The 21,557-nt window shown below is 45.2% G+C and overlaps 2 protein-coding genes across 2 annotated transcripts in view; one reads left to right on the top strand and one right to left on the bottom strand.

The window, feature by feature from the left end:
- ccdc85al (coiled-coil domain containing 85A, like) overlaps window positions 1-7,018 on the bottom strand; it is a 30,279-nt gene extending 23,261 nt beyond the window's left edge. The window contains exons 1-2 of the mRNA XM_076270651.1: window positions 6,779-7,018; window positions 3,798-5,139 (exon numbers count right to left, since the gene is read on the bottom strand). Of these exons, the coding sequence (XP_076126766.1) occupies window positions 3,798-5,139; window positions 6,779-7,018 (1,582 nt within the window). The remainder of the gene's footprint in view (window positions 1-3,797; window positions 5,140-6,778) is intronic.
- A 2,549-nt stretch (window positions 7,019-9,567) lies between these two features.
- Window positions 9,568-21,557, top strand: part of sec23b (SEC23 homolog B, coat complex II component) — a 16,309-nt gene continuing 4,319 nt past the window's right edge. Inside the window, exons 1-13 of the mRNA XM_076290010.1 lie at window positions 9,568-9,717; window positions 10,938-11,251; window positions 15,659-15,716; window positions 15,925-16,011; window positions 16,937-17,173; window positions 17,397-17,479; window positions 17,952-18,096; window positions 19,494-19,652; window positions 19,829-19,944; window positions 20,200-20,323; window positions 20,752-20,832; window positions 20,967-21,056; window positions 21,553-21,557. The exon at window positions 21,553-21,557 is cut by the window's right edge and continues 102 nt beyond it. Of these exons, the coding sequence (XP_076146125.1) occupies window positions 10,956-11,251; window positions 15,659-15,716; window positions 15,925-16,011; window positions 16,937-17,173; window positions 17,397-17,479; window positions 17,952-18,096; window positions 19,494-19,652; window positions 19,829-19,944; window positions 20,200-20,323; window positions 20,752-20,832; window positions 20,967-21,056; window positions 21,553-21,557 (1,481 nt within the window). The 5' untranslated portion in view covers window positions 9,568-9,717; window positions 10,938-10,955. The remainder of the gene's footprint in view (window positions 9,718-10,937; window positions 11,252-15,658; window positions 15,717-15,924; window positions 16,012-16,936; window positions 17,174-17,396; window positions 17,480-17,951; window positions 18,097-19,493; window positions 19,653-19,828; window positions 19,945-20,199; window positions 20,324-20,751; window positions 20,833-20,966; window positions 21,057-21,552) is intronic.

The raw sequence follows: 21,557 nt of genomic DNA, 5'->3' as shown, positions 1-21,557 counted from the left end.
GCAGCAATGGAAGCAGAGCCAGCATCTTATTTCACACATATTTGTTTTTTCTCTCTCTCTCTCTCTGCTTTTTGAAATGAGCTCATTAGAAAAGGGGGATCCCCACTGCCTCCCAGTTCTGACAATAGCTATTGCTCTTCCACACAAAAAGAAGAAGAAGAAGAAGAAGAAGAAGAAGAAGAAGATCTGAATCGTGGGATAATGTGTTATTGCTGAGCAATTGATAGACCAACGTGCGAACAACAGATCATGGATTCAATTGCCACAGAGCATATACTGGAACTAAATAGATACAGCATACTGTATCTGTACTGGAAACCTTTTTAGTAAAAGTGTCCACGTAAAAGGTTCTGCATCAGAGGATCCTCTGTCTTTTGCGCCGCAAGCCAAGCAGCAAGTTATAGGCAGCATCAGCGGCAGTCATAAAGTCACTTGTATAACCACAATTTCACGTTGGCCCCCCTGATAAAACATTTAATCTGAAACGCCATGTCAGGTTTAATGGAGTGTGTCTAAAGGCAGAGGGGCTTGACTAATGAGTCACTCGAAATGACACTGCGCCGTAAGACCTCCGTAGAGTCGCTTTCCTCAGCTAGCCTGAGCCTCCTACTGCACTCCCACTGAATCCCGCTAAATGCCAGAGAAGAGATGGCCTCCACTTTCAGTCAGACAGGCTAACAATCATTCATAGCAGAGTCTCAGGTTGAGCTACTGAATGAGGACGTGTTCAATAATTCAGGATATAAGATCACTGTGATGCATTGCATCTTTATCTTTTGAGTTTAAAGGCAGTCTTATCACACAGTGATTCCACTGATAGAATAACAGAGGCACCAAAGCAGATGCTATCTCAGTCGGCTAAGGGTCATTCCGTGTCAAATCACCCAGTGGCTGGCAGGTCACCCTCTCCCAAAAAATCTGAAAAAACTCACAGGTGTTTGTAGACCAAACCTATGCATAAATCTTAAATAGTTCATCGTGGTGAACAATCCTTTTTGTTCAACTTCCAACATTATTGGCTCTTTTGGTATTTCACACACATTAGTGAAACTATGTGAATAGAAGTACATTTCCCTGTTGAATTTAACAATCCAATCAAATCAGGTGTATCTTGTGTAATTCCCCCTCTGCAAAGCTCTGAAAATGGCTATAAATTCATAATGTGAAAAAACATCACCACCTTTGAGGGCTTCTCATTCAAAAAGTATGTGACACAAATTCATCAGATTTTTTTCCCACTCATGTATGGATTATAAGGTCATGTCCATACATTAACTTTGGTTGTTAACATTATCACATTGTCAGAGCATTTTTATTAAATTGGGCTTGATTTTCAAAAAGCCCGTTTTCATCTTCTCATTTCACCACGTGGACAGTTAACAGGATTTTTTTTAATTTTACCATATATCATTCTGTATGTGAGGATCATCTGCCCAAAATGTGGGCTTGTTGCTCAGTTTCTTCATTGAGATAAGATTTTTTACAAATATTGTCTATAAATCCACTGAATTTGTACTTTATCTGCAGTACCACTTTGCACCACATGTGGTGCTCTTTTAATACAATGGAAGTCAATGGAAGAGTAAGAGAGTCACTTGTTTGCTGCACATATCCAATCTAAACACACAGTTTATGGTTCATATGGTTCAAGTAAAAAGGGGTTTCTAAAATTCAGTGCATTGTCAGATGCATTAAAAATCTATACTAACGATTTATCATCTTTTTACAAATGCCTCTTGGATCCACGAGTCCTCAAACCTTGTTATGAATACTTGTGATGAAAACACACATGGTCATCTTCATCAAGTGAAATACCTTGATGAACTGAATTTTAGAAACCCATTGTTTCTTGAATATGTTCCTTTATGACATTCATTTTCCAACTTCTTTCCCAGATCACATGGAGACAAAGCACTGATCTCCATCTTGATACTCTTTGTCTATGTATCACAGAGGACTGCATCCCATGCATATGACGATGGATATAGACTTTGCCTAACCAGTTGGCTAGTAATTATTAAAGTACTCACATAGGCACTGATAGGTTAAAGCTGGTGTAGAAAACTCATTACAAAGATGGTAATTAAATCCTCTTGCTGCATGTATGATGACCAGTCAGTCTTATGTGTGTATAATTTACTTGATCAGTTTATTTTCTTTAAATAAGATTTATGTATGAGTAGTATGTTGTTCATGTTGCAATAATTATTTGGACCAATTCAACTATGAACCATAAACTGTGTGTTTAGATTGGATATGTGCAGCAAACAAGTGACTCTCTTACTCTTCCATTGACTTCCATTGTATTAAAAGAGCACCACATGTGGTGCAAAGTGGTACTGCAGATCCAGTACAAATTCAGTGGATTTATAGACAATATTTAAAAAAAATCTTATCTCAATGAAGAAACTCAGCAACAAGCCCACATTTTGGGCAGATGATCCTCACATACAGAATGATATATGGTAAATTTAAAAAAAAATCCTGTTAACTGTCCACGTGGTGAAATGAGAAGATGAAAACAGGCTTTTTGAAAATCAGGCCCAATTTTAAAAAAATGCTCTGAAAATATGAAAATGATAACAACCAAAGTTAATGCATGGACAGGACCTTATAATACATATATGTGTAGGAAAAAAATCTGATGAATTTGTGTCACATACTTTCTGAATGAGAAGCCCTCAAAAGTGATGATGTCTTTTCACATTATGAATTTATAGCCATTTTCAGAGCTTTGCAGAGGGGAAAGTACACAAGATACGTCTGATCCGATTGGATTTTTTAATTCAACAGGAAAATGTACTTCTATTCACATAGTTTCACTAATGTGTGTGAAATACCAAAAGAGCCAATAATGCTGGAAGTTGAACAAAAAGGATTGTTCACCACAATGCTTAAAATGACTTGAAGTTTCAAAGGGCTGTAGTTTTGCAACGATTAGTTATCCAGATATACTATTTAAGATCTATGCATGGATTTGGTCTACAAACACCTGTGATTTTTTTCAGATTTTTTCGGAGAGGGTCACCTGCCAAATTGTGCTGAAATTGGGTGATTTCACACGGAATGACCCCTAAGTGTGACTGAGCAGCTACTGTACACCACACAGTCCCAGTATGTTATGTGATCTTATTAAATCATAATCCAATAAATAAATCTACATAAAATGGCAAGGTCCCTGATTGTAGCCACCTCTACTGTCCAAATATCACTGTAAAGGAAATATCATATGCTTTGCTATACCAAGGCCTGAATGTGTATTCTTGGCTACCATCAGTCAAGGTATACTCAATCCTTCACCCGGAGATATACTAACCCACCCTTCTGCAGAACTTGGTTCCACCATTATGTTAAATCAGCTAGTTGAACCCTTAATGCAGACATAGAATGGAACACCGTTTATATCTGAAGATATCTGCTGAACTGGTCCAATGTATTCCCCAGTCTAATTATAGGCTTGTAAATGGGCTTATACAAAATAGCATCTGAGCATGTTTTTGACAGATCAAAGTTGCATAGCTTCTATGTTAACATCAGAGAGCAAGGTAAAATACTCAGTTCATCCATTCTGTCATCTCTAAAGCCCATTCCAACATCACACATTAAAGATTGACATGCTACACAGGTATTAATACAGATATCAAGAAAGGGTGGATGGGCAGGGCAGCCCTGCCTTAAACCAGCTAATCTCCACCACATCGCTCAGCTACTGTACCTGCCCGTGTGTCAGATTAAGGGCGGCCTCCAGTGTGATGATGATGATGATGAGGTTGATGGCGAAGACGACGGGGACCCACCGTTCATTCCGTTGTAAATGCTCCTGTGGTGGGGCGAGACTTCGTCCCCCGTCGGCCTCCGCTGCACGCCGTCTCGGCCGGGGCTGCCGAACTTCCCTACGCCGCCGTGCTCGGGACTCACGCCGTACTGGTGCCGCAGCGTCTCTGGGCTGCCGCTGCTGCCGCCGCCACCGCCACCACCACCACCACCGCACTTGTTGTGGTGCTCGGGGGTGCCCAGCAGCGAGCCCTGCCTGGGCTCCGGGCTGCCACAGCCACTGCCCATGCTGCCCACGCTGCCCCGGTGCCTCTGGAAGAACTCCAGACTGCCCATGGGGCTGCTGGGGCCGGAGCCCAGCTGGTGGTGGTGGTGCTGGTGGTGGTGCTGGGGGTGGTGGGCGTGCGGGTGGGTGTGGTGGTGGTACTGCTGCTGCTGCTGCTGCTTCTGGAGAGGGGAGTCGTGGGTGCCGTGCTTGGGCCGCTGCTCGGGGCTCCTGCGGCCCACGCCGAGGCCGCCGCTGCCGCTGCCCGAGCGGCTGTACTTCTCCGGGCTGAGCCCCCGCATCATGCGGTGGTCGGGCACGGAGATGGAGCCGCAGCGCGGGCGGCAAGGCTGGGGCAGGGTGTACGGGTAGTCCAGGCTGGTGCTGCGGTGGCGCGTGGGGAAGTGCTCGGGACTGGACACCTCGCCCCCACCTCCTCCCGAGCCCCCACCCCCGCCGCCTCCCACTGAGGTCCTGGGCTTGTGGAGGTGCTCGGGGCTGCTGCTGCTCCCCATCATCCCTCCTCCTCCTCCACCACCTCCTCCTCCTCCTCCGCCACCTCCTCCCGTGCCTCCTCCTCCAGCCAGCAGGGTCTGCTTGTGCAGGTGGAGGTGGTGGAGGTGGTGGTCGGAGCTGTCGGCGCTCCCGGCGCTGGAGGTGCTGCTCCCGTCGCCAACATCCCTCATCAGGAGCCCCGTACCAGGCACCATCAGCAGGCTGCTCTGGCTATCGATGGAGCTCCGGCAGCCAGGTCCAGTAGTCCCCCCGCTCCCCACGCCTCCTCCTCCTCCTCCTCCTCCTCCTCCACCCACTCCGGTCACCCCAACACCTCCCCTCTCCCCCCCGCGCCGCTCCTCCTCCAGCAGCAGACACAGCTCCTTGAGCTCCAGGTTCTCCTTGATCACCTCCTCCTGCCGCTGCTCCAGCTCCTTGAGCTTCTGCAGGTAGAGCGTCACCTCCTTGCGCATGATGCTGGCGCTGTAGCGGCCCAGGCGCTGCCACTCGCGCGACACCCGCTTGCCTTTCTGCCGGTCGTCGTCCAGGAAGCAGCAGAGGTCGCGCAGCTCGCGGTTGTCCTCCTGCAGCTTCTGGTTCACGTCCTGCCACAGAGAGAGAGCCAGACAGTCATTGATCATGGAAACAGCAACGACGGCAGTGTAGTTCAGTTTTTCAGTGTGTGCCCTACCTTTATTAATGCGTTGCCATTTAACAGTGGGTATACGGACAAAAAAACACTGTAGCCTATATACCAAAAAAGGGGGACAGTCAATGCAAAAAAGGTCTCTGTTAGAACACTTGGATCTACAGAGCCCTCAACACTTATAAATAATCTATATTGTGTTGTAAGTAGAGGTCTAAGAAAATATTAATACACTATGAGATTTCAAAACCCTAGATAATTGCTATATTGGATCGTAAACCCTGTGACATGACATATCATATCATCTTTCCAGGTACTTGCCGAAACACAGCTCTACACTGCAAGCTCCTTTGAAGAGTAGAATCTTGCACAACCTCAGTACAGCTCAGACATAACTCCCAACATAAAGTATACTACAAAACAGAAAAGTAAAGGCCAGAGATGTGGGCCAACGATGCAAGCCAAAGAGCCTGAAGCTTTGCATCATGTTCAGTATGGCAGCTCTAACGACTAGCCGTCCATAGATCCCTTTATCTCTCTAGACAGCCATCCAGTGACCTAAACCGCCCGTCTGTGTCCTGCTGAAAGACGGACTGGTCAGGAAGGAGGAGGAGGGTATTGGGGGGGGGGGGGGGGGGGGGTTGAGGAGATCAGGTACCAGGCACCACTGAGGTCTGGCTGATGTCTAGTGTGGTTTTTTTTTCTACATGCGCCCGTATCTCTCAAGGTGTGGGCTCCAGCACTTCTGCTTCTGATTCACGCCCATTAGTCAGCGCTTGGCCCCCCGGACCTCTCCTCTCCTCTACTCTAATTATCTCACAGCCCGGCTACTTTCGCCCCTCGTGCATCTCAGGGAAGCTGACAGAGTCAGGTCCTGGCACTTAACTCTTAGCCCCTCCGATACCATATAGCTCTCTATAATGAAGCTTGTCTTTTTTTTTTTAAAGCAGGTGTATAGGGAGCAGTTAAGATGTTTAAGTCTCCCGTGCGTATATGCTCTCTCCTCCTCATCAAGCGTCACTGCGGCGCTGGAACTTGGCAGGCTGCGGCCGAACCTGGATATTATCTCTGTGTGGATGATTTAATGAGGAGTGTCCTACTAAGGTAAACTGTTTGCCTGCTGAATCGCCAGACGATGCTTCAAAAAAACATGCGAGATATGCTGTAGAGAGAGCTGGGGGTTGGGTGTTTGAGATGTCATCCTGAAATATGGTGAAGAGCTTGTGTTATATAGCGCTGATCATTAGGCTGTCCTGCTGCTCTCAGGAATGCAGACAACAGGTGTGTCCTTCAATTATTCACTAGAAATTGGGTGATTCAAATTGTTAATTAATCACATTTCACAGTTGTATGTCAGTGTATTCACTTACAAAGATGATCCAACCTTTATCTTGCTCATGTAGGCTACCCCATCACACACAGACACACACACACACACACACACACACACACACACACACACACACAAACACTTCATCTGTCTATTTCCTCACTGAGATTACAAGTGTGACAGTGAGATACTCAACCTGCCGTGCGCATTCAGGTGCCCCTGAAAAACTATGATCTCATCCTTGAGAAATGCGCGCGCGCCCCCTCACCTTCAACCCCCGAATCTCGTTCAGATGCAACTGGAGGCTGCGGTTGACCTCGCGGATCAGATTGGCGTGGTCCATAATGACGCTCATCTTGTCCGCTTCAGACCTACGCAGCCGCCGCACCAACTCCTCCTTGGTCCACTTCAAAAGCTCCTCGTCCGACAAATTTACAATATCCTCTGCCGGACTTTCCGTCCCCTTGGATATTGACAGCTGCAGCTGGGGCTGGGTAGCTTTCTCCATGGGCACGGATGAGCTACAATACAACAAACTACTTGAAAAATATGCACAGGGCTCCTACCAACATCTGTCCGCATCCGAACCGAGGCGGGTCTGGAACACACTGAAAAGCGCAAGCTTACGATAGCTATCGGGGGTTAGGCTACTCTTTCCCCCTAAGCAACAGCTGAGGATTTTTAGTTAGTTGAACGTGAAAAAGGCTACACCCGGCTCCTCCTTACACCTTCTCAGCGCGTGCATAGTTCCTCCGAGTTTGCATGTCAAGACAACATCAAAGGCATCAGGCGTCCAGGCTGGGGGGATCCACGGCTTTGCGCCGGCACTTGATGTGCACGCCTTCGTCTCGTTCCGCACTCTCCACCAAGGTATTGGGGAGGGTGCACAGCAGCATCTCCGGCAAGTGCACTGGTTAAGAGAGAGAGCGTGACTGCAGTATCGACCTCTCTCTCTCTCTCTCTCTCTCTCTCTCTCTCTCTTTCCCTCTCACCCTCCCACCCTCCTGGGGGGCTAGACGTTGATGGTGAAACAGTGCCATCTACAGAATGACAAAGGAACTGATCTTAGCTGGGTGGTAATTATGACCGCCGCGCAGCGAAGCGGTCGGTCATATAGGTTTAGTCAGATTTTTTTTTTTTCTTTTTTTTTTTTTTTTTTTCGCATGCCCAAATTTCTGTCAATGAGTCCCGGGACACTGAAAGACCGGGGTAGACGAAACTTGGTGGGCATGTAACCCCATATGGATAGCATGGAACCATCGTTTTTCGTTTTCATCTGTAGCCCCCCGCTGGACTGCACCCCCCGAAAGGAGGGTAGGGCAGACACAGTTTTCTGTGAATATCTCGAGAACCGTAAGGTTTAGGAGGACCATTTATTTTTTTGGTAAGTTGATCTCAAGTGGCCATGTCAACCCATTCCATAACCACTCATTTCATGTATAGCGCCACCTAGTTAAACCCAAAAAAGTAAAAATGAGGTGTTGTAATCGCAGGTATCTGTGACCTAACATCGTCAAAACTGCACGAAATTGGAAGTGTAGGATCATTATGACACCCTCTGAATGCACGCCAAGTTTCGTGGAATTCCGTTCATGGGGGGCCACACAATAAATTAATTTATGTTACTATACACCAACTGGCCTGTAGGTGGCCGGAGACAGTTTTCTGTGAATATCTCGAGAACCGTAGGGCCTAGGAGGTCCACCTTTTTTTTGTATGTTGATCTCAAGGGGCCATGTCAACCCATCCCATTACCACTTATTTCATGTATAGCGCCACCTAGTTAAAAATTAAAAAGCAAAAATGTAGGTGTTTTCATCACAATATCTCTGGTTGACATGGTCAAAACTGCACGAAATTGAAAGTGTAGGATCATTATGACACCCTCCGAATGCATGCCAAGTTTTGTGTACTTTCGTTCATGGGGGGCCTTACAATAAAATAATTTATGTGTACATTTAGTGACGTACACCAACAAGGATTCCCGGGACACTGAAAGACCGGGGTACACAAAACTTGGTGGGCATGTACCCCCACATGGATAGCATGGAACCGTCATTTTTCGTTTTGATCTGTAGCCCCCCCGCTGGACTGGACCCCCCGAAAGGAGGGTAGGCCAGACACAGTTCTCTGTGAATATCTTGAGAACTGTAGGGCCTAGGATGACCATTTTTTTTCCGTATATTTGCCTCCAGGGGTCATGTTAACCCATTTCATGTGCACACATGTGCACAAACAGATACACACGCACACACACACATTCACAGTAATCATACGTATGACATATACTCACACAGTAGACATATGTACGCTTCCATGCACAGGCACATACGCAGGCACACACACAAGCACGCACACACACACACACACACACACACTCACACACACACACACCCACACACATAACATAAACATAACACAAACAATCAAGAATTTCTCAGAATTATGAACAGGCAAGATGGAGGTGGGGTTGTATAAAATGAATTTTACATGTGAAATCTATGAACTAATCATGTTTTGGGACTTGTTGTCTAGCAGATACCAGTGAGAATTGAGTGTGGATAATGCAATTTAGTGAGACAGTTAGAATCATATAGGCCTTTCAGCGTGATTTCTTTTTGTGGAAAAAATGTGCTGGACTGGGCGGCGGTCATATTTTGTACCGCTCTGCGGTACATCTAGTTTCAGTCATAGTAGCCTACACATTTACATTTCAATGTTAAATGAATAACACAATCCAAGGGCCTATAATGAATTTCCAATGAAGCACTAGTCTAGGCCTGTAGGCCTACGTTATGTAAGCCAAAAGAAAGCTACTAAGCTACTAAGTTAAAATTTAAAACAAGCAAACAAACAAAAAAAAACTACCTACCGTAGAGAAATACAAAAAAGAATACTACATACATATAAATAATTATGGAAACATTTGTATCAAGGGAAACTCGATTTTCAGCTTCTCTGTCTGCTTGTGGGAGGAGTGCGTTTGGTGACGTCTCGGAAACATGGAACCAATAGTAAACTGCTGAATGTGTAGTAACACGTCATTCCACAGCGGAGAAGAAACCGGTCGGGTTGAGCCCGGTTGAGCGGAGTTGCCAGCCGAAATTTCATTGCCCATCTGCTTGTTTTAGTGCAGATGTGATTGGTATACAACATAAGCTACATTTTAATTATTTATTGCCGTCTGGATTTACGGATTCATCCCAGGTATGAGCATCAAACTGTTTTCCTCTTGAACTAGGCCAGCTCCTCAGGTTGGGCGAAACCCCGGATTAGCCCAGTGAACCGTCGCTTGTTAGCTTGATGGCTTTTTGGCTAGCTTCATTTATTGACTGCTACACTGCTAGATTTCCAACGTTAACTGTTTAGGTTTATGGTCCCGTGTTTTAAGTTTGAGGTTGGTTTCACAGAAGGCATTGGGCAGACGGGCTTTTAGTTGTAAGGTTTAATTAAATCGTCTGTAACGTAGGCAGTACCGGGTAGCTTCATAGTAACTGTTAGCATAGTTAGCATTTCTTCGCCGACCCTACCAGCTAACGTTAGCCAATAACCCAGATACCGGCTGAGAAGCATCCGCTGTTTTAAAGAGTCAGGTCATCATTCTGGTCTGGTCTCGATAAATACGTCTCTATGTTTTGAATTACTGACGTCTGCATTGACATGGTTTGTTTCAGATGCGTGATGTGGTGATGGATGTTGATATGAACTTCAGGGTTAACTTTAGTACAAGTGCTGAGTAGCCCAAACCTATGACATGTCACGTTAACTTTGCCCAACCTATGATGTGTGTATTGTATTAAAATTTATTCTTCCCTGTGTATGGTTGCTTTGAAGTTATAAGTTAGTTTTGCTTGTCAATATTGTCAACTTCAGCATTATGTTTCAGAATAATCAGATAATTGATCACTGCTGCTAGTTGCCTTGGATAACAGCAGGTATGCTTGTCGTGTCCTTTGGAGTTCCAGATAAGATATCTGCTGCAGTTTCTGGTTCACCCCATGTGATGTAAGGGGTTAGGAGTGCAAGAACTGACAGTACCTCGATTAGTGTAACTAAGAATAACACCTTATAGGAAGTTTCATAATATCTGTACACTGCTATCTATTCCTGGCATTCCAAGAGATCAATGGAAGGTAAAAAATAGCCTGGCCTCTTGCGTACATGTCACACGCATTAAGAACATGTTGGACAAGTTCAGAGTGACGCACAAAGTCAACACCTTTCTCTTTTTTCCATTGTTCAACCCAGTGTGTCTAGCAGGCAGCAAACGTCAGCACGTAGAAAAGCTTTGTTCTGAGTGTCTGGCCAAGGCTCACAAAGACACACTTAGTCCATCTCTCTGTCTCTCTCTCTCTGTCCCTCTTTCACTGACAACATTTGTCTTTATCTCTCCTCCCCTCTCTTCTTTATATTCTCTCCATCCTTAGTTCTCTGCTCTCACCACAATGGACGCTCAGCAGCAGCAGCAACAACAACAACAACAGCAACCACAGCAGCAGCAGCAGCAGCAGCAGGCTGCCTCGATGACCTACCAGGAGTTCATCCAGCAGAACGAGGACCGCGACGGCACTCGCTTCAGCTGGAACCTGTGGCCGTCCAGTCGCCTGGAGGCCACCCGGCTGGTGGTGCCTGTCTCTTGCCTCTTCACACCGCTTAAGGAGCGGCCCGACCTGCCGCCCGTCCAGTACGAACCCGTGCTGTGCAGCCGCGCCAACTGCAAGGCCGTGCTCAACCCGCTCTGGTGAGGAGAAGATCTTAGAGTTGTGTGCTATTTGGTTGTGTGTGCTGATGATGTTTCAGATGTTTTACCTGCCATTGAGGGTCTGCTTACTTAAAATCCAAGTTCCGCATGATTGCATAAGTGTATCTGGTCATGTACGTACAGATGTTGCAGATGTTTTTCCTGCCATGGAGGTTTTTGTTTACTTAAAACTTCACGATTAATACTTTAAGCTCACAGAGTGCCATGGTTTGATGGTAGCTTAAAGTAGGGATCGACCGATATGTTTTTTTCAGGGCCGATACCGATATCAATTATTACCAAAACAGGAGGCCGATAACTGATATGTAAAACCGATATATCAGTTGTCAAAAAGGAGGGTAGATAGTAGCCTAAAGGCGATATGCTGCAAAAAAATCATTCAAAAGCATTTAATTATGCAAACTTTACTTTCTTCTTTTGATACATAATTGTCTATCAACTTGCATCACAAATGTAAATCCTGTGTATGATGTTAATCCAAGAGCTGAGTGATGGCAATTATTTTCATAGACTAGGCCTACACAATGGGCTTGTTAACTATGTTAAGGGACCTGTCACAAAGAGGATGCTTTGCCATCTTGTGTGTGAGTGCACGAGAGAGGGAGAGGAAGAGGTGCATGCGTGATGGCAAGTGTTACGGTTAAATAGTTTAACAAAACAGTTTTAAAATAGATCTTAGGCTATTTAAGCATGCAATTTGTGTCCATATGTAGGCTTTAAGCTACACATTTGTGAGCCTAAAAGGCACGTTAATAGCCAGCTCATGCCGCGATTTACTTCAGGTCGGATTAAATTACTGCTGGCCCTGGGTGCCTGCCTGGTCTTTTCTGACAGTCCGTTTAAAAAAGGAGCAACTAGACTTTTTGACGCTCGATATCGCATAATTTAGGACTTTTTTACTATGTAGGCCTAAGGGATAACATCCGCCAAGGTGTCCCGTCATTCACAATTAATGGACGAGTCGGAGGCAAAGAACTCGCGACGCGCAGCACCCGAGTTTGTAACTAGTAGGCTAAACAGCATATCACTAACGTGCATCAATCCGGAATTGGCTAAATGAAGGAAGTGGGTGCTTTACTTATTGATCCGGATCGAAGAGACAATAGCTTACAAAGTGGTGTTTTTGTAACTTCAGTGTAGATGATTGTGATTCATTGCAACTTCAGCAAACAGCATTGCAACACAGCAAACAGCATATCACTAACGTGCATCAATCGGAAATTCGCTAAATTAAGGAAGTGGGAGCTTTACTTATTGATCCGGATCAAAGAGACAATAGCTTACAAAGTGGTATTTTTGTAACTTCAGTGTAGATGATCGTGATTCATTGCAACTTCAGCAATGTAAAGTACCTTCCTTAGGCTACCTTCGAAAAATAGCTCCGTACAGCTGAAGCCCAGTCAGTCTGCCTCAGTGAGAATCCTAAACTTTCTCTGTTCAGTCTTCGATCCTGATTGGCTGCATTCGTGATGACTAACAAATCAGACGGTGTAGTGGGCGGGACAATGCTCTCGGCCACAGAGCAGCAATTGACCGATCCCAAGCCCCGCCCCCTTTTACTATGTCACAATGAGGACTTCGGAGGACCTCGGTCAACCTCGGTCAATTTTGAATTTTCTAGTGTCCATTCTGTATGACAATACGCCGGTTATGCGAATGCTATAATGCTTCTTTTGCGAGTAGCCTAAGTAACTAAATAACTAAAGAGCTCAAAAAGGTTCAAAGATAAGCCTGGGATACTTGTAGAAGTGACATCCGATATCCTGACCGTGTGAAACGTTAACACACATAGCAAAGGCCTAACTTTGCATAACTTTGGATAGCTACTTTTCAGTAAAGAAATCTGAGTGTGTACGAAAATGTTGCCTTTATTTGTGTTCATAACTACACACAAAAACATAACTAAATCTGGTTTCCACTGATGAAACGACAACATAAGCCTACGCAAAAAATTATACCTACCTTGCAGGAACTGAACTCGCACATTCATACGAAAGACGCGCAAAAGGCTACACCTTCAATCACGTATCGCCTTACACACAACAAGAATAAGCCTACTTTCAGCTTTGCTACCTTGCCATGTTTAACTTGGGATAGAAGACTGTTCACAGAAATAAGCTAACGATCATTTTTTCACATGAACGCAATAATAGCCTACTACTGCATGGCTGAACGAGATAGCCAATGTCTTCTAAAGATCGAATCGTGCAAATTCAAAACTATGCCTTGCTATATAGGCTATGCAGTCTCGAAATTGCCAATATTAGAACTAGGCTACTACATTGCCTATGTTTAAATTAATTATAGCATAAGCGGGCACTGATGAAGTCTAGTGCAAGACAAATCACGTCTACAAACATATGTCATGCGTGATATGGGTTTGAACTCGGAGTGGTTTCTTTTCAATACACTTGTATCATGTTTATTTGAACTCTTCCTTCTAAAGCAGCCATTCAAAATAATAAGTAGGCTATCGGCCTACCGAAGAGAAGCTATCTCTCCACCCCAACATGAGCTGCTTATAACAGGCTAGTCACTCTCCTAAGTTGCGTGGGAACTTGGATCTGCAGCACTTGGTCCCGTCTTATTAATCCTCGAAATATGGTTAGATTTTGTTATGGACACGTCGACACCATATTTTTGCACAGACCTGTTTATTGAATCAGAGTCACATCTGCAGCAAATACGGTAAACTACCTGCTCGTGATAACGTGCTAATTGTTTATCCCCAGTTAACATGCATAAGATCCACGACACCGGATTGGTTTGTCCTCAATTTGTGGTGTTCCACCTCGTTGATAACAGCGGACATTGTGAATGTGTCCATCTGCATACTGAAGGCTTTTCTGACCTCTGTTTTTTGAATATATCAATATTACTTGACGCCCAGAAATCCAGCATACTGTTGCACTCGGCTAAATGGGGGTGCTGCGTCCCCATGTTGAACACGCGTTCTCGCACACTTTCCTGCAAACTTGTCCGACTTAGCAACAGTAACTATGGGACTGACAATGGGAGGAGGGGCTTGGGATCGGTCAATTGCAGGGAGTGAGAGACGCTTTACAGACAAAGTAGCGCGTTTCATTCTTTATCCATTTCAATATCGGCTTATCGCTGGGAAAATGACCGATACGGATTATTATAAAAATGCTAAATATCGGCCCGGCCGATAATTGGTCGACCCCTAAAGGAGTTTGGACCATTTTGCAGTTGAGGCATGTACACAATTCTGGTGATTGTGTTGAGACATTGAGACATGCACAACTACACTGTACTGGTTTTAACGGCTGAACCTCACTTTACCCAAACAAAAGTCTGTCGTAAAACCATCAGATGAAACCTTAAAGTACTGAGTAGTATTGTTATCCTGCCCTCCAACTGTGCTAAACTATTAAACTTCATTTTTACGGTTTGTGAAGGGCGCAGTCCCGTCCTTTGGCTAACGCAGGTAGAAATAATCTCCTTTACTTTCTTTGGTTGTAGGATAGGATAGGATAGACCGTCCACGATTCACATTAGTTTTTGCTATCACTGCCTGCATCAAATCGCGCATTCGCATTTAGTGAGCATCTACCATAGGCTTAACATGAGTTCTAAGCATCTTTGTATGCTCATATCTGACTTCACTAGACTATGAATGCATTTATTTAGGTTGTAAGACATGTAAAATAAATGAATGACACCGGCACTACGCACAAATTAATTTAAACTTACACCGCACTTATAACTTCTGACTAGTTCTCTCGTGTCACTGACCGTAGCTAGAATGCATCAAAAAAACACCCGGGAAAAACACTGTTCAGTCGCGCAGCACCAGTTGTGATCTTTATCCTACTGAGTGTAATCGTAGGTAATGTCATGTATCAAAACTAGTATTGTTAGGCAATACTATAAGTGTAAGTCCAGGGCAGCTGAGGTGTAGCGATGACATCATCAATACGCATTTGCGGTTTCGCCGTCCAAACAAACTCACAAGGGCTACGGTTTCAGATTTTTCCACCCTGGGACCAGGTTTCAAAAAAGTGCTGTTTTCGGGCAGTGCGTTTACAGGATTCGTTTGGACGATCGGCCAAGACGAAGCAAAACCGGTGCGTTTAACCCAAAAAGCGTCTCCGTGTGGACGGGGCCTCAGAGGCCCCTTTATCACAGGCCAAACGGTCGTCAGTGTGTGTGTTTGGTTATGTTCAGTTGAGTTAAAGGGGATCACTCATCCATCCCCCACTCTTGAAATCTTCAGTCTATTTCCCCAGTCTGTAAATTGATTAACAAGACCTTAGCTGCACTATTTGATCTGCCCATAGTGCTTTTATCTGTTCCTAATGATGAAAGTGATTATTTTTTTTATTTATTAATCGTTTTCTTGCATTTTGTCACTCTGCCTTGTAGCCAAGTGGACTTCCGAGCCAAAATATGGGCCTGCAACTTCTGCTTCCAAAGAAATCCAGTAAGTATGCCCTCAGTGGAAGACACTTCCCTGACTACTGTTTGGCACGGAGCAGCTTCCTTGTGCCTAAATATCACTTTAGATACACAAATGAAATTCCTCCAGCTGTCCAAAGTTCATAATGCCTGACTTGTGATATCTGGCCGCACTGCTGGTAAGTGTACTGGGCTGTCTGGATTGACCCCCCCTCCTCTGCTCCTCTGTGCAGTTCCCTCCATCGTACGCTGGCATCTCAGAAGTGAACCAGCCCGCTGAACTTATGCCTCAGTTCTCCACCATCGAGTACATAGTGCAGGTAAACACACCTGCACACCGTGCACAGCACACACACACACACACAGACACAGACTGTACTGTACACACAGATTGCACACTGTACACACACACACAAATGCGCACACACACACACACACACACACATGCATACATGCTCACCCATGCACACAGGAGAACACATGTGGACCTTTGCCACTGTTCCAGAGGCTGGCTGATAACTGCAGGCCATCAGGGGCCTCCATAGAAAAAAGAAGAAAGAATGTATGTGAAGGTTATCAGTGGGATTAGGCCATAGTGCTGGATATGTGATCTGCTGTCGTTCTGCTCATAGTGTTAGGTAAATTAGTTTTTTTTTTCTCTGCAGTCCTAGTCAAGGTTAATTCCATGCCCATCTAAAATGCACGATGGTCTTGTGAATGAGCAAACCCTAAAATAGTCACTTTCTTTCATATGAAGACCATTGTTGGGCTTTAGAGTGGGGACCATAGTGGTGCACAGCTCAGATTTTAAGAAACGGTCTCAAGCACTATGCTGCCATGGTCATAGATTCATATTTTGCTGGGAGAACCAGTGACTTGTAGTATGGATATCAGCGTATGACTTTTTTTTTTTTTTCCTGAAAGGTCATAGAATGATTGAAAAAAAAAAAAAAAGAAACTCACAAAGCATACAAAACACATCACCTTAGTATTCATGGTATGTTTCATGTTCTCTGCTGGACTTTGTGGCATTTTTGCTAATAGCAATATGCTGCATTCTACAACATTCTGTCCATTCTACACCTTCTCTTTAAACAACCCAGTAACCAAATCCCTATTTGTGACTCTGATCTGTCGCTTAGAAATTTGGTTGTACTGTACAAAGTCAATAAAGATGTCCTATTCTCTTCTATTCTGTACCATGAAACTGCTTTTTGACCCTCCTCTGTCTCCGTCCGTTCCCAGCGTGGCCCCGCGTCCCCTCTGATCTTCCTGTACGTGGTGGACACATGTCTGGAGGAGGAGGACCTGCAGGCGCTGCGCGAGTCGCTGCAGATGTCGCTGAGCCTGCTGCCGCCCAACGCCCTGGTCGGCCTCATCACCTTCGGACGCATGGTCCAGGTGCACGAGCTCAGCTGCGAGGGCATCGCCAAGAGCTACGTCTTCCGCGGCACCAAGGAGCTCACCCCCAAGCAGATCCAGGTACCCAACGCATCCGCCATGGCGGAAATCCTTATGTAGTTATTCAGCGTCGAAAATCCTTATGTAGTTATTCAGCATTGAAAATCCTTATGTAGTTATTCAGCGTTGTTGTTGTTGGGGATTTGGTTTGCGTTTGTTGGGAATTTAGACATATATTTGACGTGAAGAGGCTGTGTTTGTTGTGGTGTGTTAACGGGGGGCTTTGTTTTGGTTTGGTCATCAGGAGATGCTGGGCTTGATGAAGCCGGCCGCCTCGGGGCAGCAGGGGCGACCGCTCGCTCCACCGGACATGGCCGCCTCCTGCAGGTACACGTCACGAGAGCACCGTCCGCTTCCTCTAATTCCTTCCTCATTCACCCTCTTTCTCTCTCTCTCTCTCTCTCTTGTTTCTCTCTCACTCCTTTTGTTTCCCCCTCTTTTGTTTCTCTCTCTCTCTCTCTCTTGTTTCTCCTTCTCTCTTTCTCTCTCTCTCTCTCTCTCTCTCATATGACCAGAATCTGTTGCCACATTTGCTGGTTGACATTTTTGTTTTCTATGACGCCAGCATTTTAACTTGAGCTGTGGGAAGTGAGAGAAACACATGACTTCAGATAGTTATGTTAAGAGTGAGGTCACCCATAGCACCCCCCCCCAAAACACCCTCAGCATTAGAGGAAGCATGTTTGGATGTGACTCTAACCCCTTACTGTGTGAAGCCATTCCATTAACCCTTTCTTCTCCAACTGCCAACGTTTGCTGCCCTAACCACATTGTATGGCCTATTAACCTTAAATTACAGGTTCCTGCAACCGGTACACAAGGTGGACATGAACCTGACCGACCTGCTGGGCGAGCTCCAGAGGGACCCGTGGCCGGTGCCCCAGGGCAAACGCCCGCTGCGTTCCACCGGAGTCGCCCTCTCCATCGCCGTTGGCCTGCTGGAGGTAAAGGGTTGCCACACACCCTTTAAGGGTTGCCAACTTTTGACCTTTAAACTCTTACGGACAGACTTGCGTGAGCCACACATAATATGAATGATCCTGTGGTGCGTGAGTTGGGATTTGGCTCAGCTTTTTGTAGTAGAGTGAGGTAGCTGACTAGAGGTTTGGGGTTCAGAAAAGCCTTTTAGAGATACGTTTTTCAGCATTGACAATCAAAAGAGATGTCTCTCTCAAAAATAGTCATTTTTGTATTGTCACATTTGTCTATTGATTTTTTTCATTAAGTTTCACTTGAGAGTTGCTATTCCTCTCAACATGTAATGTGTGTGTGTGTTTAAAAAAAAAAAAAAAAAAAAAAATAGTTTATTTGTTTTTTTTTTTTTTTTTGGTCTGTACATGTTTGCATCGGAACCTTCCCCCACATTTTCTCTCTCCCTCTCTCTCGCTCGCTCCCTCCCTCTCTCCAAGTCGCTAATCAATATTTGTTTCGTAACACACTGCAGATGTGTGTGTTCCTCCTTGGCTGTACTCTGAAGCTTGATAACAGCAGTGTTAGATACAGCTTCTGCCCTCGTGGCACTTCACTCCCTGCAGCTCTGACCTTAGTCTGCTTTCGGTATCACTTCAACCACGTTGCACTTACTTACGTAATACACACACACGCACACACACCGACCGACCTGAGTCAGAACGTCATGTTTTGCAGCACTGTTGACACAGCTGATCTGTATCTTTTGGGACTGCTTCTAAATTTGCTTCTATATGTGCATCATGCGCTTCCTTAGAGTACACACACACACACACACACACACACACACACACACACACACACACACACACACACATATTTGCTTCTATATTTGCATCATCTGCTTCCTTAGAGTACACTGCACATTGGTGTGCTATGACATCATGGTCATTGACCATATGTGTATTCAGTTGTGGTCTGTGAAATGGGTTATTCTCTTATGCATCTCCGGGTCACATTCACCACCACTGCATTGCCCTTAGCTTGCTCTTTATCACTTGTCTCTCATCGTAATGATATACTTGGTCGTATTGTACTGAACAGGGAAGCCACAGTTTAGAGGCTCCATTTTTAATTTAAACAAGCTTTATTGTGATGGGTTGGAGATAGTGGCAAAAGTATATGTATGCCTTCACAAAACACATAAACAAATGTGTATATCCAATTTATGAAATGCATTTAATATGAAATGCATTCTTTTTTTTTTTCCGACAAGTTTGCATTTCATATTTCATCCGTCATGTCCAATTAATTTCACACGCACTTGTACAAAACAAATGCACATTATGCAATATTGTTATTCCATGTGTAGTATTCCTAGCTGAGCTGCGGATGCCTAAATCTGAGCACCCCTGCGTCTCTCTCTCTTTAGGGCGCGTTCCCCAACACTGGCGCTCGCGTGATGCTGTTCACCGGCGGGCCCCCCACCCAGGGTCCTGGCATGGTGGTCGGGGACGAGCTGAAGACGCCCATCCGCTCCTGGCACGACATCCAGAAGGACAACGCCCGCCACCTGAAGAAGGCCACCAAGGTCAGCCTCAAAGATGGCCAAGTACTCACTGGACACTGGAATGCCAGTTTGACAAACTGCTATGCATGGCATGTTAATGTTAACGTGTGTGTGTGTGTGTGTGTGTGTGTGTGTGTGTGTGTGTGTGTGTGTGTGTGTGTGTGTGTGTGTGTGTGTGTGTGTGTGTGTGTCCACAGTACTACGAGGCACTGTCTAACCGTGCAGCAGACAATGGCCACAGCATAGACATCTACGCCTGTGCCCTGGACCAGACTGGACTGTTGGAGATGAAGTGCTGTTCTAACCTGACCGGGTGAGGCGCACACATTCAACTAAAGATTAGGAACCTGTAGTAACCCAGCTCTGTGCTAGTTGACAGATTGACTGATTGATTGATTGATTTGATTGATTGATTGACTTTCCTGAAATCGGACTTATCTGTTTCCTTACAAATTCGACCCACACTGTTTGAGATGCCCTACATTACAAGTGTTTATTTCTGACCCCCCCCATATTGCACACTGTGTTGAATTCTCCACTGACACCATCCACCATCATTGTGTTGCAGAGGCCACATTGTGATGGGCGACTCATTCAACACGTCGCTGTTCAAGCAGACCTTTCAGCGGGTCTTCAACAAGGACTACAACTCCGAGTTCCGCATGGCCTTCGGAGCCACCCTGGAGGTCAAGGTGAGCCATGACAGGGCAGCCGCACGGCGGGGTCCAAACTGACCCAACACAGGCCTGTTCTGGGTTAATGAGTAACATTTGTTGACTTTAGGATTCTCTCTCTCTCTTTCAAAATGGAGGACACCAAGGGCAATGCATAGTTGTTTTATTTTTATTTTTTTTCCTTCAGTTAAATTGTTTAGCAGAGACAACTTCTATGACTTCCCTTTTATGTCATTCATTCATAAGATTGAATTGATTGGGTGGATTTGCAGGACTCCTGACTATGTCAATGATGTGTTTACTCAGTAAAGCTTAGATAAGGCTATACAGCCACTGGCCATAAGAAGTGCTTTATTATTGCCGGGGCAATGATCAGATGCTGTAAGCAAATGCTGTTGAATACAAGGCTGCCCATATCTCTGCTGACCGGCTTGACTGTTCTCTAGACCTCTCGCGAGCTGAAAGTGGCCGGAGCTATCGGCCCCTGCGTCTCTCTCAATGCCAAAGGGCCAGGCGTCTCGGAAAACGTAAGTGGAGTTGAACTCACCCAGAAAAAAAAAAAGAGTCCTTTTTATATGTTATATGTTTTTTTTTTTTCTCTCCAGTGAGAACGAGACTGAGTCTCCATTTTGACCCTCCATTTTGACCTCTCTGTTTGCAGGAGATGGGTGTGGGCGGCACGACCCAGTGGAAAGTGTGCAGCCTCACCCCGGCCACCACCCTGGGCATATTCTTTGAAGTCGTCAACCAGGTATGCATACGGTGTTGCCCACAGGCATTTCTCAGAGAGCATGTGTACAGCACAGTAGTCAGTCATGGTTTGGGACACTTTAAATGTTTCAGATGGAATATAAAGTGTGGGAAGAACCAGATAGATACGCTTATCGTTTGCTGTCAATAATTTTACAGCAGTCACAAGAAAAATAACTGAATGCTTCAGATTTGTCATTGCTCTGGGGGTATAAGCACGTGGTTTAGTTACAAACCTTGGTAAGTGGTACTCAGAGTAAGTGGTAAACCTAAACGAGAGCCCTATGAAATTGTTTTGTTTGGAGAATGAAGCCATCTATTCTACAGCTCTTCTATTAGGAGGTTTACCACTTACTCTGAGTGAACTTACCCAGGTTTGTCACTAAACCACATACCCCCTTGGAGGATCCAAGTTGTTTGAAGTTTCTTCACGTCTTCAGTGTGTCTCGGTAGACGTGTTTGTTTCATTTTGTGTGTGTGTGTGTGTGTGGTGGCAGCATAA

Source organism: Alosa pseudoharengus, unplaced genomic scaffold, assembly GCF_046254945.1.
Source record: "Alosa pseudoharengus isolate Yale_2024_CS ecotype anadromous, Long Island Sound unplaced genomic scaffold, YU_APseudo_1.1 YU_APseudo_1.1_scf_1, whole genome shotgun sequence".
Taxonomy (NCBI): domain Eukaryota; kingdom Metazoa; phylum Chordata; class Actinopteri; order Clupeiformes; family Clupeidae; genus Alosa; species Alosa pseudoharengus.
The sequence above is the reverse complement of the archived record's forward strand: the minus strand, read 5'-3'. Positions and strand labels throughout refer to the sequence as shown.